General features: G+C 42.6%; 2 protein-coding genes and 1 long non-coding RNA gene across 3 annotated transcripts in view; 2 read left to right on the top strand and 1 right to left on the bottom strand.

Annotated features, from left to right (window-relative positions):
- Positions 1 to 5,062, top strand: part of NID2 (nidogen 2) — a 25,596-nt gene extending 20,534 nt beyond the window's left edge. The window contains exons 19-22 of the mRNA XM_079307813.1: positions 1,906 to 2,063; positions 2,868 to 2,991; positions 4,123 to 4,235; positions 4,313 to 5,062. Of these exons, the coding sequence (XP_079163939.1) occupies positions 1,906 to 2,063; positions 2,868 to 2,991; positions 4,123 to 4,235; positions 4,313 to 4,323 (406 nt within the window). The 3' untranslated portion in view covers positions 4,324 to 5,062. The remainder of the gene's footprint in view (positions 1 to 1,905; positions 2,064 to 2,867; positions 2,992 to 4,122; positions 4,236 to 4,312) is intronic.
- RTRAF (RNA transcription, translation and transport factor) lies at positions 4,600 to 17,007 on the bottom strand. The gene is made up of 8 exons (XM_079307879.1): positions 16,846 to 17,007; positions 16,277 to 16,401; positions 14,959 to 15,058; positions 12,861 to 12,947; positions 12,007 to 12,095; positions 8,934 to 9,002; positions 6,135 to 6,183; positions 4,600 to 5,560 (listed from the first exon to the last, which is right to left on the bottom strand). Exons 1-8 carry the CDS (start codon positions 16,904 to 16,906, stop codon positions 5,406 to 5,408), a joined length of 735 nt encoding a protein of 244 aa, XP_079164005.1. The 5' UTR covers positions 16,907 to 17,007; the 3' UTR covers positions 4,600 to 5,405.
- Positions 13,817 to 14,377, top strand: LOC306803041. The gene is made up of 2 exons (XR_013774541.1): positions 13,817 to 14,088; positions 14,249 to 14,377. It is a non-coding gene; the product is annotated as an uncharacterized lncRNA (long non-coding RNA).
- Positions 17,008 to 17,823: the final 816 nt, after the last annotated feature.

A 17,823-nucleotide genomic window follows, 5' to 3' on the forward strand; every position in this document is an offset into this window, starting at 1 on the left:
AAGGCAAAAGCCACAATGGCTCAAAGCCACAATGGCTAAAAGCAACAATTCTCCCTATACATAGTGTTATATTGAATTTTTCTAACAAGCTGAGACCACCATTCTTTAACCTGGTAGAATTCTAGTTTCTTAGCACACATAGTGTTATACATATACATATACAGGTACATAGTGTTATACATAACACCACACATACAATCTGCCTTGTTCTAAGTGAAAAATGTCAGCAATATTCTTAGTATAGCTCTGTTATTTCTCAGTCCTGTCTACAGCTGTGGGCCTGGAGCCTCTGCTGAAGGGATCAGTGTGTTTCACCCTTCACTTGAACTCACTGGTACTCTGCATTTGAAACCTTTCACTCACTGAAAGCATTAGAACTCACCCTGAAACTTATTCAATCCCTGCACTCTGATTTCTCTCTGAAGGATTCAGACAGACCCCAACTCACTGACCAACAAAATCCCACAGGGGTTTTTTCATGGGGCTTTGCAAGGTGCACAACTTGAAAAATGTTGGGAAATGAAAGTTTAATAAGAAACTTTTATAGATGAGTGTGTATAATAGTGTCCTGGTTTAGGGCAAATTTGGGGAGAAAAGCTCTGAATGGGGTCCCCCTCTAGGAAACAGATTCAAGCAGTCTCTCCCCCAGCAAGTTCAGGGAATTATTTCCTTGGAGAGAAGTGGAAAAAATCCTTTTTATTTAACAGGCAAAGCATTTCCCAGCAAAGAAATGAACAATACTAAACAACAAAACCTCTTGCTGCCACTGCAGACAGCACAGACTGGGTGAAGGATGAGGGGAGCAAATGCAGTCTGATAAAAAACTCTGCACTCTTCTCTCCCCCTTCACTCCTGGAAACGGTCTGAAAGCTGCAGAAATCAATATTCAACACCAACAGAACAGGCAATTTGGAAATACAACATCATAAAGTCACCCCAAGACAAATAGAAAGATTTTTTTGAATGTAGAATTTGAAGAAAGAATAGAAGTGGTAGTAAGTTTTGATATAGAAGAATTGTTGAGCTAGTTTTATTAGATGATTAAGAAGTTAAAGGGCAAAATGAGTTGAAAGGGGTTTTTATGATTTAGAGTAAGGGATAAATTTATTTTAAACAAAAGATGTTTTTATTAAGCAAAAGGATTTTTATGAGTAAACAAGAAATTAAAAAGTAATTAAAGTAATTTAAAAAATAGTAACATAAATATGGTGATGTTAGTAGTTATAATAATCTATAGGTAAAAGTATTGATTAGTTGTTATGAAATATGATATGTAATATATAAAATATTGTAACTGGAACTAGAATGGGCTTTAAACAAACCTACAGCTGATGCTGACTGCTGTGGGCTTAACTCTTGTTACTCATGACCTGTAAATTACTGAATTATCTGAATACCACAAACTCCTAAAATACTGAATTATCTGAATACCACAAACTCCTAAAATACTGAATTATCTGAATACAACACACCCCTAAATTACTGAATCATCTGAACACAATAAACAGAATTTTTTGGAGAATTTGGAGCCCTGCATCCCTCCTCTCAACTCTTACACTGCCCATCCTGTAGGAGGGGTTGGCTCTGCTCCCCAGCTCTTCTTTTTATTTAATAATTCAAGATTTGGCTAAAAGTGCTGTTTTAGTATCAGGATGTAGGTTATTTTGAAAAGCTGTGCCTCCAGGGTGCTGTTGGGATACAAAACATGCTCCTCCTCCAGGAGCCACAGTTTGGGTCATAAACATGTTTGATATTGTTCTGCTTTGCTTGGAGAGGTTGTTTTTTTTTTTTTTCTTAATGAAATAAAGATGGTTCAGGCACTGATAAGGGGAAAACCAATCCTTGCTCCTGGATAATGTCCCAGCACTCCTTACTGTGTGTCCTGTTTGTGCATTATCTCCCAAGCAACCTTTACTGGACGGACTGGAATCGTGAAGCTCCCAAAATTGAAACTTCCACTGTGGATGGAGCCAACAGGAGGGTTCTGGTGCACACAGACATTGGTTTGCCCAATGGCCTGACTTTTGATCCCTTCTCCAAGCTGCTGTGCTGGGCAGATGCAGGTAATGTCCCCAAGGATGGAGCAGGAATGTCCCCAAGGATGGAGCAGGGAATGAATGTCACAGAGCCTCGAGGGAAAATCCTGGATGTTTTTAGCCCAGTGCCACCTGTGGGCTGTGCCAGATGAGGTTTAGATTGGATTTTAGGAAATATTTCTTCATGGAAAATGTTGCTCAGGGCAGTGGTGGAGTCCTTGTCCATTTTAAACCTGTGTGGATGTGGCACTTGGGGACATGGAGCAGTGGTGGCCTTGGCAGTGCTGGGGAATGGTTGGACTTGGTTTTAGGGAGTTTTTCCAACTTGAATTTTATGATGCTACATCTTTAGGCTGAAAAGCTGGTTCAAAATGTAATAAATCAGCAAAAGGGGCTCTTCCCCCAGAGGGTGCCCAGGGAATGGTGACATTCCCAAGGCTGCCAGAGCTCCAGGAGTGTTTGCACAGCCCTGCCAGGGATGCCCAGAGTGGGATTGTTGGGGTGTCTATGATCCTTCTGAGTGTGACACACAAAATAACACATTTGGTGTGGCATTTCCATGGGCTGGGGAATGTTTTGTGTTTGAACAGGCACCAAGCACCTGGAATGCATTTTCTGGGTTATCTATGATCCTTGCAAGTCTGTGACACACAAAATAACTTATTTGGTGTGGTATTTCAATGGGCTGGGGAATGTTTTGTGTTTGAGCAGGCACCAAGCACCTGCAATGCACCTTCTGGGGTGTCAATGGTCCTTGCAAATCTGTGACACACAAAGAACACATTTAGTGTGTCATTTCCATGGGCTGGGGGATGTTTTGTGTTTGAGCAGGCACCAAGCACCTGGAATGCACCTCCCCTGATGGCAGCGGCCGGCGAGTCATCCAGAGCAACCTCAACTACCCCTTCAGCATCGTCAGCTACGCCAACCACTTCTACCACACGGACTGGAGACGGTGAGCAGGGCTGGCCCTGGCTCAGGGCTCTCCTGAGATCATCTCAGAGGGATAAATCCTGGTTTTTCCCCAAGCAGCCAATGAGGGGTTGCAGTTTTCAGAGGTTTCAAGGATTGTTTGTTGTTTTTTATCTCAGCTGGGCATCCAGGGTGGAATCTGCCTGGTGAAGGCAGGGTTTGGTTTATATAGTCTAGATGAGGTGTTACATGTTTATAACAATTTTCCAATGTAATACAATCTTGCTAAATGGTCCAGCCCTGTCCCCATCCAATCTAAAGTGCCAGCATGACACCCAGCATGGATGACAGGGAGAAGGAGGAAGAGGTATTCACACCCCAAATTCTCCATCTTGGCCACTTATCATAAACATTCCCAAAAGTCTATTTATCTATGTTTTAACAATCTAATTTACTAATTTTGGTGGCTTGTGTCCATTCCCTCTGTGTTGGTAATTCCCCCCAGGGATTGGAATTCAGCACCTGTGACATCAGGGTCTCACTCAGGAGTCTTTGAGACCCTCACCAGGGGGTTTGAGACCCCCAAGGTGGCCAGGGGGACACCCTGGGGTCCCACAGGGACAAACACCAAACCCTGCAGGGCTGGGAATGCTCAGCTGCCCTCCCTGAGAGCAATCCCCAATCCTGCAGAGCCCAGAGCCCTCCTGAGCAACACCTGCTTGTGAATCTCAGCACAGCATTGTTTAGACACAAGCTCAGCTCCCTGGGAGGGACAGAAAAAATTTGGGATTGTTTTTTTTTTAACTAAACTTGGCTCAGTCTGTGGATCTAGATTAGGTCCAAGGAAAGATCCTGTCCTCAGCTGTTCCCTTTGCCTCTCTTCCTGCTCCAGCTGGAAACTCTCACAACTCCCATCCAGGCTTAGGTTACAACAAACACTTAAGAGCTTGCCAGGCTTGGAGGAGACTCTCAGGGAGATAATCTCTCCTTGGAAGGCTTTTTCTGTGGCTGCATCAGCAGAGAGAAATGCACTGACTGAGCTGGAGGAGGATTTGACAGGGCAGATTTCATTCCACTTGTCCTGCAGGTGTTCAAGTTTATCAGCTTCAACATAAACAGGGGAGAAAAACTCAGTTTCATAGGTGAATAAAACACTTCTTCCTTTTTTTCACAGGGATGGGGTGATAGCTGTAAATAAAGAAACAGGTTCCTTCACTGATGAGTATCTTCCAGAGCAAAGATCCCACCTCTATGGAATCACAGCAGTGTATCCCTACTGCCCTGGAGGTAAAACCCACCCACACCCCCCCCTGGGCAATTCTGCTGGCTGCTGGCACACTCAAAATCTCCATTTCTCCCCACAGCCAGGAAATAGCAACTCCATTTTCAAGGGAACAACCATCTTTGGAGGAATTTCAGACCCAGAGAACTGTCACTGCATACAAAGGGGGAAAAAGTCCCTCCAATGAAGTGCCCTGCTTTCCTGCAAAAGATTTTCAAGTATTTTTTATAGTTATACCTCAAGACTTTACTACTGTATGTTTTTTACCAAGTGGAAAATGTTGAGATATCACAAAAAAATTTAAAAAAAGAGGTCCTGGGAAGCTCAAGCCATCTTGCTCATTCAAGATTTAAAATGTAGTTTTTTGGGTTTTTTTTACTCCAGTGTTGTATTTTATTGGAAGAAGAATGGATTCATTTTTCATACTCTTGACAATCTGACCAAGAGGTCCTTTTATCCAAAATAAATTAAGTGCCTATGGGAAGCTGTGGATGCAGTAAATTACAGGGTCTAAATAAAAAACAGCCCTGAAGACAGAGACTGTGTGTGCTCCAAAATCCTGCAGAACAGGGATGGGATGTGCCAAAGGCATTGAAGATTTTTCCAGAGGATGATTCTGTGTTTTCACCACTGCCTCCATGCATGTCTTTTAGTATTTATATTAGAAGAATATGCTAGAATTGATCTGTTCATGCTTGTTGGGTTTTCCAAGTGCCTTCCTAGACCTACCCAGTGTAGAGCAATACATGTTCAGAAATGCCAGTTACCTTGTAATGCTTCACTTTTTCTAGGTTACTTCAATAATTGAATAAAAGAGGTTGGTTTAAGTTTCTCTTTGGATTCACTTTTTCACTGTTTCAGTTGTAGGGGAATATTTCAGCAGCAAGCCATTCCTCAGGAAAAGAAGATTTTATGTAACATTCCCCAAAAAAGAGACACATACACACACTCAGAGCTCACCAGAACAATTTGTCTGTTTCCCTCAATTTCATTTATTTAAAGGAAAAAAAAAAAAACCAAAAACCTGGTAATTCATCAGCAGTCAGGATTCAATTTCCTGTTTTCTTTCCCAACAGGCAAATTAATCCCTTTTCCAAGTGCATGCTGCAGTGGGAGCTGTGATTGCTAATTGCACTAAGCACACACAGAGGGCTCCAATCTTTCTTTTTCTCCCTTCATCTCCCCACTTTGCCCAGTCTGTGGTCAGTTTTGGGGTCAGCAATGATGGCCTGGACAGCCACAATGGCCTCGTTGATTTTGGTCTGCAGCTCCCGGAGCTCCTCGATGTGCAGCAGCCTCAGGATTTGAGCAGCTTCATTGACAACAGCATCTGGGGAGGGGCACAGAGAGGAACTGGGATTATTTCTCCAGCATTAAGGAAGTTTTAATGCTCTGCATGTTGTTCCTGGTGTTGGTTTTCAGGTTGGAAATAAAGAATTTTTCCTGCTGCTGGAAAGGGATTAAGGGTGGTGTCCAAACCTGCAGCTCTGGGTCAGGGAATCACTTAAGGATCATCTCATTCCATTTAAACCAGCCTCAGGTCTGTTCCTTATCAATAATCCATCCAACCTGAGCTGCCTCCATGGGATTTTAGGAAAAAAGAGGCAGCTGAGATCCAAGGAAGCAGCACAGCTGTCCTCTGCTGGTAGCAGCAGGATTTACAAACAGCAGGATGCATTCCTTGGGCTGCCACTAAAACTGTTATTTAAACAGATTCCAAACAGCTTGGATGGAGGCTTTGCTGTTCCAAACCCAAAATGCTCATAAATAACCAGCTGGGAGGGAGGAATTCTTTCCACTCCAAGTTTTTTTTTTACTGTCCACATCAGCTCTGGATTTGACAGTAATAACTCTGTCAAAGGCAAACATTCCCATTTAAAAATCACATTAGGAGCAGTGCTCACCTCCCGTGTCAAATCCAAGAATGTGCTTTTCCAGAGCAACAGGCAGACCCTGGAAAAGGAAAAAAAAAATGTTTAAAATGTCATTTTAGATGTTTGGTCAATAAAATCAAGTACTACAGCAGGTAACTGGAGGAGAAAAAATGGGTTTTGCTTCGAAGTGTGCAAAGTTTAAAGTGGTTGATTAAACAACTCCCTTTGTGTCCCAAAACACCAAAGGCAGAGGGTTATTAAAGAAAAATCTTCCTGCTTAAGAATCCCTGACTGGATACACAGAGGCTGCATTCAATCCTTAAAAGGCCAACAGCAGGACTGGGAGCCATCACCCAACCCTGCAGCTTCCCAGGAAAACAAAACTCAGATTTCTCAGAAACTTCTGCCTTTCAACAGCTGCCAGCCTTTGAGCAGGGGCTGATGGCAAAGAGCTGCAAGAAATTCTCTGTAATCAAGTTTTGCTGAGCTCACAACATCCCATTGAGCATCTGCTCAAGTGTTAAGCTTGGGAATAAAGGAAAATATTCCATTTTTTAAATATTGTCTCTATTAAAATGCTGCAGGGCAAAATTTATTAGTGGTCGTTTCTAAGCATTGCTTGTGTTTCCTTTGCCCCTGACCAGCTGCAGAGGAGTGGTTACATTAAATCATGACTCAGGGAGCTTCAACATGCACTTAAAATTCAATTTAAATTCCCAGAATTGGTTTTTTAGTACCCTCAGGAAGTTTTTTCAACATTTGTCAAAAGCTTTGCATTTTGCACAAGAAAAACATCAGAGTTCAATACCATTAATTTCTGCAGGGATGGGGTTGTGAAAATTTCCTTTAAAGGCTTTTGTACAGATGGGGAAAAAAAAAAAAAAAAAAAGAATCTGAGTTGATCAAAACACAAATTAAACACAAACTGGTGGCTGCAACTCATTTGCAATAAATGAGGTTTTTTTCCATGGAATTTATAGTAAAATCCAATCTTAAAAAAAACCATCTCCACTGTTAAAATTGGTGATAAAAATGCCACTGAAGCCACTTCAGAAAGATTCCAGAAATATCAGAATTCCTACATGGATTTTTTTAAGAACTGAAGTTTGTACTTAAGGTTTCAAAAAGCTCCATGACAGCCTGGGGTGTTCTTGAGGAAAAATCCTCTTTTTTCGTCTTTTTTTTTTTTTCCCTCCAAGCTCTTTGTGGATAAATTCTTTTTCCTCCCTTCTTCCCACACTCTCTGAGTTTGTTCCTTTTTGGGAAGCTGCCTTTGGAATCCCCACAACAAGCTCATGATCCTTCAAACAGGGAATAAAGTAAAAAAAAAAAGAGCATTTTTACATCAGGAACTACACAAAACTTCATTCCCAACTAATTTCATTTATGAAATGTGAGAATAAATCTAATTTTCTTTTTTTTTTTATTTTTAATTCCCAACCCAGCCATCCTCTCTGCTTTGGTGATATTTCTTTTTTTTTTTTTCCCCAGGAAGATGCTGATGGTCCCTCCTGGCACAAGATTTTCCTGCTTCCAACCACCCCCTTTTCCTCCACACCCCTTGGAATGTGACATTCCTAAGGAAAATACTCTCTCAGATTATTTCACAGAGACATCTCAGCCCTGCTGATGCTCTGAAGATTTATCAAATATGAACAATTCCCTGGCAGGAAAAAAAAAAAAAAATTCCCTGTTCCCCCTAAAAAAATCCCATTTTGATGCCATCTGTGCAGCTATGAAAACAACAACTAAAAGCTGCTTTTTATTAAAATTACAGAATCCAAAATGAAGACAAACAGGCTCAGCTGCTTTTTTATTTTCCTGAACAGTTTGATGGATTTGCAAATCCAGAGTTTTGATTTATCCTTCCAATGCTTCTGGAAATGGCAGCAACTCAAGAGCACCTGTGATTCTCATTTGTTGGAAAAACACCATCAGGAGAGAGATGATAAATAAAGAAATATAAAAATAAAGAAGTAGAACAATAGATATAAAAATAAATAACCATCAGCAGAGTGATGATAATAAATAAATAAATAAAGGATTATTATGAGTAGCTGCCACAAAAAAAAAAAAAAAGAAAAAAAAAAAAAGAAAAAAAAGGGAAAAAAAGAAAAAAAAAAGAAAAAAAAAAAGGAATTTGGGTTCTTTGAGCAGATCCAGCTGCTTTAGCAGAGATGCTCATACTCATACACCTGCAGGACAGGTGAGGTTGCCTTTCCCAACCTGTGCCAACCTTTCCCAACCTTTCCCAGCTTTTCCCAGCTCTGTCAAATACTGGAAAAATGTGGGATGATGAGGAAATCACAAATTCAAAACCCACAATCATCCCCTGGAACATCTTCCCAACAGACAGCTCATGGTTAGCAAAGAATTCTACAAAAATCTGAGTTGGAGGGTAGAAATTTCCTTCCCCACTCCTTTTTTTGGGGGGGGGAAGAGAGGAAGGAGGAGATGGATTTCCAACATCCCATTCCTTCAACATGCATGAAGTGTCCACATGAAGCAAAACACTCCACACAAGGAATGTTTCAACATCTTTATGTTAATTCCAAGGAAAAGCCATTTTTCCTCACACTCAGGATAATCCTCTGGAAAAGAACTCAAGAGCTATCCCATAATTTCTCAGCCAGGTGTATTTAAATGGAACAAAAGCAGCTTTGTGCTCTGCTCTCCATAATCCCCCAGATCTGCTGCCATCAGGATGGTTGGGATAAATAAAGCTCCTCCTGAATGAAGTGTTGGAACAGAACTGGTTTTGCTGGAGATAAGAGAAGTTAATCTGCATTAATTAACATGGATTAATTAACCCTGGCCATGGGTACAAACCTCCTTGGACTGGCTGGCTTTGGCTATGGCATCCTGTGTCAGGCGTTCCTGAACCAGAATCCGAATGGCCTGGGAAAAAACATGGACAGGGAGCAGAAATTAATTCATATCCTGAGGAATTTATCAGGAATTACAAGGGGGGAAAGAGGCAAAATTAGAACCTCAAACCCAGTTTTGTGACAGGGTTTTTTTTTGTGTTTTTTTTTTTTTAAACTCTTCTAGCTCTTAAGCCTTTTCATTTAGGAATAATCTTGGCATGTCAAGATTCAACATGTCTCAAGACAGTTTAACCCAAAAGTGACAATGACATTGATTTCACACCAATAATTGCTGCCACTCCTGGGACAGAAGCTGCAAAATACAAGGAATAGCTTGGAAAGTTTGGGATTTTTCTCCTGGAGAAAAAGGAGGCTCAGGAGGGTGACAGGAGGGAGGAAGCAAGTCAGGATTTCCTCACAAGAGACAGGACAAGAGGAAATGGCCTCAAGCTGGATTTTAGGGAAAATTTCCTCCTGGGAAAGGTGGAAAAGCATTGGAAAGGGTTTCACAGTGGTGGAATCCCCATCCCTAGAGGGATTTCAAAGCTGTGTGGATGTGGCACTTGGGGACACGTGGCACTGGTGGCACTGGCAGTGCTGAGCTCAATGATTTAAAAATTTTTTTCAACCTAAACAAATCCATGATTCCAAAATGATCACAACCCCCAAAGCAGCCACAATCTTCTATCCCTGAATTCTCACACCTTTAACTCTGCAGTGATGTAATTTCCTTCCTCTGGGAAGGAAATTCTGCCTTGGGAAGGAAATTCTACTTTGGGAAGGAAATTCTACACTGGGAAGGAAATTCTACACTGGGAAGGAAATTCTGCCTTGGGAAGGAAATTCTACATTGGGAAGGAAATTCTGCCTTGGGAAGGAAATTCTACATTGGGAAGGAAATTCTGCCCTGGGAAGGAAATTCTACTTTGGGAAGGAAATGCTGCCCTGGGAAGGAAAAGCTGCTGGCAACAATTTTAGGAGGTGCTGAACCACTGAGAAAACCAGAGCAAGACATCCCAGGCAAGCTTGGAAAAGACTGAGAGCAGAAAAAATAATTAATTTTAGCTTTGGGGAACAAGAGCAGCCTTGACTTTGACAATCCTGGTGCTCATCTGTTTTTCCCTGGCTGCAGCACAGGGGGGTGAAATCCTATCAGAACTATCAGTTACTGATACCTACAGCTCCAAATGCCTCCAAAAATAAGCAGGCAGGCAGATTTCCACAGGAAAGAAAAACTGGCTCTGTCAAACACATTGCTCAGACTCTCCCTGATGAGCAGCCAAAAGTGACAGAAGCAGCTCTGTGCTTCTCCCCCAGGATTTCTCCCAGTTTTGGTCATGATTAAAGTTGAGCTGATACCAAAAAATTGTCACTTAAATACTTCTAGAAATCTGTCAGTGAAGGAAGTGGCCTGGACAAAAGGAATGGCAGCAGTGAAAGCAGATCTTGGGGAAGAGAATTCCAAGTGCTTTTGGAATTAGGAAATATCCAGCTGTGTCCCACAGATGTTTTCTGACCAACTTGCCCCAGGTTTCAATGAAGAAAATGGGATGTAAATCTCTGCTCACCCTGGCCAGATGTCTGGCTCTCCCAAATTATCCATCCCTGAGTGTCCAAACCTGAACAGGGAACAGAAATTCCCTGCAAATCTGTTAATTGTGGGGGGGAAATTCCAGAGTTTGATTGACACCTTTTAATAGCATCATCTGAACCCCAAAAGCAGCTTTGCATTGTTCCTGGAATGTGGATTTGCACTGCAGGAATCCACTCTTACTGGAATTCCAAGAAAATTCAGGCTGGTTTAGCCCAAATCTGTCTGACAAAAAGAGATGTGGAAATAGTGACAGAACTGTAAATACATTTTATGCAGAATTTGAAAGTTTGCCAGCTCTGGGTGAAGATCTGAAGGAATTTTTGGAAAGACTTGAGCTCATTCATGCTGCAAATCCTCAATATCACCACACCCAGGGGCTCCTCTCCTGATATCTCTTTTCACTGATTTTTTTTGAGGGTTTTGAGGTGGTTTTTGGTAGAGATCTCTACTCCTGAAAAATTAAAAAAGGATATTTGGGGAAGGAAAGTAGGAAATTATATAAGAGAGAAGGAGAAAAAAATGGATGGAGTAACTGCAGGTTGAAAATTCCTTAAGAAAACAAGTTACCATAATGTTCTTCCAAGAATTACAGCCTTACATTAAATAAATTTCAATCCCCACAGATTTTGGTTTCTCAAAAATAAGTTTAGCAAATATCACAACTATTGTCATCAACAGAACTTTATGGGTTTTTTTTTTAATCAGTGAAATGCTTTTATTTTTATGCCAAATAAAACTAAGTTTATTCCCATCTTATGACATGATCAAGTAGGAATTTGGGATTTTACACTTTCATCAATAACGCATTTTTAATTTCAAAAAATACAGTAGGGATTTGACCCCAAATTTATAGAATTCCACCAAAAAGTCAAAAATTTTCTTAAAGGCATAAAAAAAAAAAAAAGGTTTAGAAAATTAATTAGTCTATTTAAAAACTTGTAATTAGTTGTCAAAACTAAATTAAACTGATTTCAGTAATGACAAGGAGTAAACAGTTGATAGGATCAAAAGAAAAAAGAAACTTTTAACTGTAGCTCCTCCCTTGGATGTTGTTTTAAAACATCCTTGGCATCATTAAAATTTATTATTAAAATTTTAAAATAATTATTAAGAATATATTAAATTAATTTAAAATTTATTAAAAAAAAAGCTTTAAAATTTTCAAGTTTCTCTTAATTTTTAGCACTGGAACAGAACCTTGTCCATTGAGGATGTTCCTTAAGGAACTCAGCTAAAATTGTTTACCAGGATAATTCTCCCTGCATGAATTTCCAGGATTTATCTTCTGTGCTTTTGAAAAAACACTGAGATTTTTTTTTTTCCCTATTTTTGCTTAAAAATTCATATTTATCAGCAACTGCACCTCAAGCTGTGAACACATACCAGGCACTGAGGAAAAAAAAAAAGGAAAAAAAAGAGGTGGGAAAAGTGGGAAACTCACCTTGAGCATCACCAAATAATCATCATGTCTCTGGATTTGAAGCAGATTAGCCAAAGCCATCACCCCAGCCTTGAAATCAGGATTATTCACTGGAAAAATAAAAATTAGCATTAAAAATAAATGATAATTAAAAAAATAATTGGCATTTTTCTTGGTGATGGAGGAATGGAAAAAAGATTTGGAAGATTTAGGGTTGATTTTTGCACTTTTGATTTATTGTGACTGTGTCTAGCAGGAAAAAAAAAAATTAAAATTATTATGACAGAACAGCTGGGCAAGATTGAACCAACATGAAAATCCTGCCTTAGATATTTTTATTTTTGAAGGCATTTTGCTACTTCTTCCTCACCTAATAATTATGATTTACAGAACAAAGATGTTCATGTAAATACTTAGCTCTGCATTCTTAAAGCTTTAAATTTTTTAAAAAATCTGAATTACAAGATTAAGTAAATTCCAGTGTGAGGCACACACAGGTTGGGCACATTCCCACCCAGCAGCTTGTGGTGATTTAGGGTTGATTTTAGCAGCTCTTTCCCCACTACTTTTAATTTATTGTGACTGTGTCTAACAGGAAAAAAAAAATTAAAATTATTATGACAGAACAGCTGGGCAAGATTGAACCAACATGAAAATCCTGCCTTACATATTTTTATTTTTTAAGGCATCTTGCTACTTCTCCCTCACCTACAACAATTATGATTTACAGAAACAAGGTGTTCATGTAAATATTGAGCTGTGTATTCCTAAAACTTTGGTTAATCTTGTAATTCAGATTTTTTTATAAATAAATTCCAGTGTGAGGGACACCCAGGTTTGGGCACATTCCCACCTGGAGCTTGTGGCACACTCACCATCCAGGTTAATCAGTGGCTCTGCATTTTTTGCTGTGTTGTCAGCATTTTTAGCACCATCAGGGGTGGAATCCTTGTATTTATCAGCTGCAGAATGAGGAGGCAAACACAAAAATCATCAGGATTAATGGCAGAAAGAATTAATTCTAAGTTTAGCATGGTGTTACAGCTGGATTTTTGGGGTGGTTGCACAAGGGCCTTATGGGTTTTTGATTTTTAGGTTTAAAAACTGGGATTTTGGAGCTCCCCATTAATGATATCAAAAGCTGCCCATAATAAGGGACTGAGATTCACATCTCAGGTATTTATATCCCATTCCTGTCCTGGGCTGAGCTCAGCCCTGCAGGAATTAATGGTAATGGAAAAACAACACTTTGGTTGTTGTTATTTTGCCACCAATAATTACATTTGTATTCCCACTCTCTCTGCTGTGACTGGGGACATTGAACTGCACTTTTTCATAACCTTGTCCTAGTTCCCAAGGGTTCCACATCCACTTAAAAAAATAAAAAAAAAAGGGGGATGAGTCTAAGAATAACTTCTCTGAAAAAATGCAGTACTAAATATAATGCATTTAATACACTCCACAGGAAGTTCTCATAAAGGCAATCCCACAGGGAGAAGGGGATAAATATCTGCAAGGAGATTGGCTCTATCCAGAAATAAAATATAATTAATTAATAAAATATAAAATAAAATATAATAGCCAATGCAATTATGCTGCTCCAGTCCTGTGAGAGCTGAAAACAAACAGAGTGTGGGGGTGGAAACAAGCACAAGAAATGGTGTTTTATTTTTTTAAAGAAGTGAAACATACTTTTGACACTGAGTGATTTTAATGGAAACTGAAAAGGGGAAGGAGCTGGTGGTGTGTGCAAGGGCATTGTGACATCACAGCACATTTGGTGACAGGGTGGGGGTGACACCTCACCTCCCCAGGCTGCAGAGCTGCCAGGGATGGCCTGAGCAGGATCCCAGCAGGATGCCCAGCCTGGACCAGCTCCTGTTGGTGGCCCTTGGGCTCAGCTGTTTCTACTCTGGCAGCAGCAGCAGATCCTGCCCACCCTCCTGGGCCACCCTGGTGTGGGATGTGCCCCCCCTGGAGAAGAAGGGCAGTGCCCACAAGGGCATCTCCATGATTGAGGTGCTTTTTTGGAGCATCTCAGCCCTGTGCCTGCTGCTCCTGGGGGTTTTGCTTGGCTGGAAAGCCAGGAAGTGCTGGAGAAAGGTGAGGGGTGGTGCCAGGTGAGGATAAGGAAGGGAAGAAAAGCAGGACTGGTTTAGCATTCCATGAGATGGGGTTAAACCATTCCATGATTCCCACACTCTGGGGCAGCCCAGCCAGGCCTGAGGTCCCTGTCACCACCCTGTCACCCTGTGCCTTCCAGAGATGGAAGCATGGATGCTCCTGCAAGACCTCCAAGCTGCTCTCCAGGCTGAAGGAAAACCCTGACTCACTGAAGCACTACATGAAGCACCTGCAGAAGTGCAGAACATCCTGTGTGGAAGTGCTGCAGGTCAGGCTGGATGGGGCTGGGAACAACCTGGGCCTGGGGTTGGACTGGAAGGTCTTTACAGGTTCCTTTCAACCCAAATCTCTTTGTGATTCTCCAGAAAAAGGAGGAAGAAAATACAGGAAAGCTTCAAGGAAGAGACAACACGTTTTGCTCTTTGCCCATAAATTCCCAGCCCTAGCAAGGCTCCCCCAGGAGGGCTGGAACTGTCCCCAAGCACAGCTTTGACAATAAAGGTTGTAGGTGACACTGTCTCCAAGGTAAATGGAATGTGGAATGGATGCTCCAAGAACAGAGGGAGTGACTTTGCACTGGGACTGCTGCAAAATTCCTGCAAAGGGGAGGAATTCCTGACTGGAGGGAGGTGGCACAGGGTGCCCAGAGAAGCTGTGGCTGCCCCTGGATCCCTGGGAGTGTCCATGACCAACCTGGATGGGGCTGGGAGCACCTTGGGACAGTGGAAGGTGTCCCTGCCATGCATCTTTAAGGTCCCTTCCAACCCAAACCATCCTGGGATTCAGTGAAATCAATCAAAAACCCCCATTCCCCTCCCATTTTGGGATGTTAAACAGATCCCCTCCTACCATTGTCTCCATATTCCAGCCTCACAGCCAAGCCAAGAAGCCAATCCACTGTCTCTTGTCGTTCCTGTATTTTGAAGGGACAGTTCACATCTTTCATGTACTGGGGAGCAAAAAGAAGAGAGGAAAAAAATGGATTTTAGTGACCTGCATCAAGCAGTTGGGAGCACAGAACTGTTGTGTGAACAGTCTCACTTTCCCACAGGCCTCACAGAAAATATTAATTAACAAGAGGTGTCACTGTGAAATTCCTGCTGTGGCATCTGATCCGTGTTGGAGTGTCCCAGTCCACCTCTCAAGCTCAAGTCTGACACCTGTTAATGGAACTTTCATTTTAATTAATGTTTTTTAATTGTCAGACTGCACCCAGAGAAGCCAAAATGTCCTTGCTTTACTCTCTGCCCATGTCACAGAGCAAATGGAACAAGGGAAGGGGGCAACAAATTGGAACAGAACCTTCCCACCTGGAATGAAGCTTCCACAAACCTGAGGATTCCCTGGAGCAGCAGAACTCATTTTCCCTTTTTTCAGGGGTTTTGTACAAGAAGAGAGGATAAAAACAGGCTGAGGTTCTGTCTGTGCTGTTCTGAACCCACAACATGAGATCCAACCCTGGCTGCTGCCAAGGATCCCAAAAACCAGTGGTGACATTCTGCTGTGTCCCTTTGCTGCAGGGCCAGAAGTGCCACACAGCTGGGAAAAGGATGCCAGGGGTTGGAAAAGCAGGAATTCCCTGGAAATTATAGAGAGGACACTCTCCCCAAGCCAGGAAAGGCAGCACTGCTGCCAGGAATTGCAGATATTCCCATTCAGGTTCTCCCTGAGCACTGCAACTCCTGGGCAGTGAGCAAAGCAAGAGTTTCCAGGAAGGGGAAAAAATAAAGTTGGGATGAATTGGGAATTAAAAAGCAGGGAAATGGGAACCAAGAGCTTTGTGGTGGCTGGAAATGCTCAGGAGAACCATGGATGCAGAAAATAAATGTGGGATGCAGGAGGTGCAGGATGACCTTTCCCCAAAACTGGAGGAGCCTCACCCACCTCCTTTGGGGACAGCATTAATGCAGAAAAAAAAAAATTATTTGCAGTCAGCTTTCTTTCTGCTTCAACAGCTGAATCAAATCAGCCAAAAAAAAAAAAAAAAATTAGAGATGGATACTCCACCTATTAAACAAACAAAGGAAAACCATGCAGAAAATTCTGCCATTGTAATAAACTCCCCCAGTTTGGCTTCAATAATACATTGAAATTCCCTAGAAATGGAGCAGGACAAATCTCCAGGGTTATTTCTGTTCCACGATCATTCCCAGCACACGGGAAATACCTTCTCCAAGGATTTGGGCCAGTCCTCACTGTGGATGTTCCTCAGGTTCCCTCGGTCCTCGATCTTGTAGTGTCTGATTTTCTGGTCCTCCAGCCAGACAATGAAATTCCTGAACTCTGTTTCATCTGTAAGGAGGAGGAAATTTTAAATAGTTTGGGTTTTGATCCCATTCATGTAAATCTGAGTATTTTTACCATTAAAATCCTATACTTATATATATAAAAAAAACCACTAAAATTGTGCATTCTCTGACCAAAAATCGACCCTGAATGTTTTTAATTTTTTTTTAAACTGGTTGTAACTGGCTGACCTCATTAAAGGCATCAGCCAAGAGGTTATTTTTTATTGGTAATATAATTACAACTCATGAAAAACAGAAAGGTGAAAAAATAACAGAAAATTTAAGTTTCTAACTCTGCTTTCAGCACAAACACAACTTGTATAGCACCCATCCCTAATTAATTTACAGCATAAATATTGTAGCTGGATGAGGTTTTTATGGAATTATGGGATGGTTTGGTGGAAGGGGCTGTAAAGTAAAGCCAAGCGCGTCCCATCCGATCCCTCACCCCTGCAGTTGAAGCCGGCGGGGTTGTGGTAGTCCAGCGCCGAGAGCTTGCGGCGGAACATGGTGCCGGTACCGGAGCCGGCCCCGATCCCGATCCCGGTGCCGATCCCGGTCCCGGTGCCGCCTCCCCCGTTCAGGCCGCGCCGACGGCACCGCACGGGCCGGAAGGAGGGGAGCGCCCGCCCCCCGCGCGGCGTTCTGATCGCTGATTGGCCAGCGCGGTGAGCGGCGGCTGCATTGACCAATCAGAGAGCGAGATGGGCTGCCGGGAGGGGAAGTGGCCTCTGTGCCTCGGGTATGGACGCGGCGGCGGAGGGGGCGGGGTCAGTGGGGGCGGGGTCAGACCGGGGGGCGGGGTCAGTGTAAGGGGCGGGGCTTGGGCACTGTGTGCGCCCAGTGGGGAACTGGGGAGCGCTGGGCTGTACTGGGAGCTGTACTGGGAGCTGTACTGGGAGTACTGGGAGCACTGAGCTGTACTGGGAGCTGTACTGGGAGTACTGGGAGCTGTACTGGGAGCTGCACTGGGAGCACTGAGCTGTACTGGGAGCTGTACTGGGAGTATTGGGAGCTGTACTGGGGTACTGGGAGCTGTACTGGGAGCTGTACTGGGAGCACTGAGCTGTACTGGGAGCTGTACTGGGAGTACTGGGAGCTGTACTGGGAGCTGTACTGGGAGCACTGAGCTGTACTGGAAGTACTGGGAGCTGTACTGGGAGCTGTACTTGGGAGTGCTGGGCTGTACTGGGAGCTGTACTGGGAGCTGTACTGGGAGCACTGAGCTGTACTGGGAGCTGTACTGGGAGTACTGGGAGCTGTACTGGGAGCACTGAGCTGTACTGGGAGTACTGGGAGCTGTACTGGGAGTACTGGGAGCTGTACTGGGATCACTGAGCTGTACTGGGAGCTGTACTGGGAGCTGTACTTGGGAGTGCTGGGCTGTACTGGGAGATGTACTGGGAGTATTGGGAGCTGTACTGGG

The sequence above is a fragment of the Erithacus rubecula genome (assembly GCF_903797595.1).
Source record: "Erithacus rubecula genome assembly, chromosome: 6".
In the NCBI taxonomy this organism is placed as follows: domain Eukaryota; kingdom Metazoa; phylum Chordata; class Aves; order Passeriformes; family Muscicapidae; genus Erithacus; species Erithacus rubecula.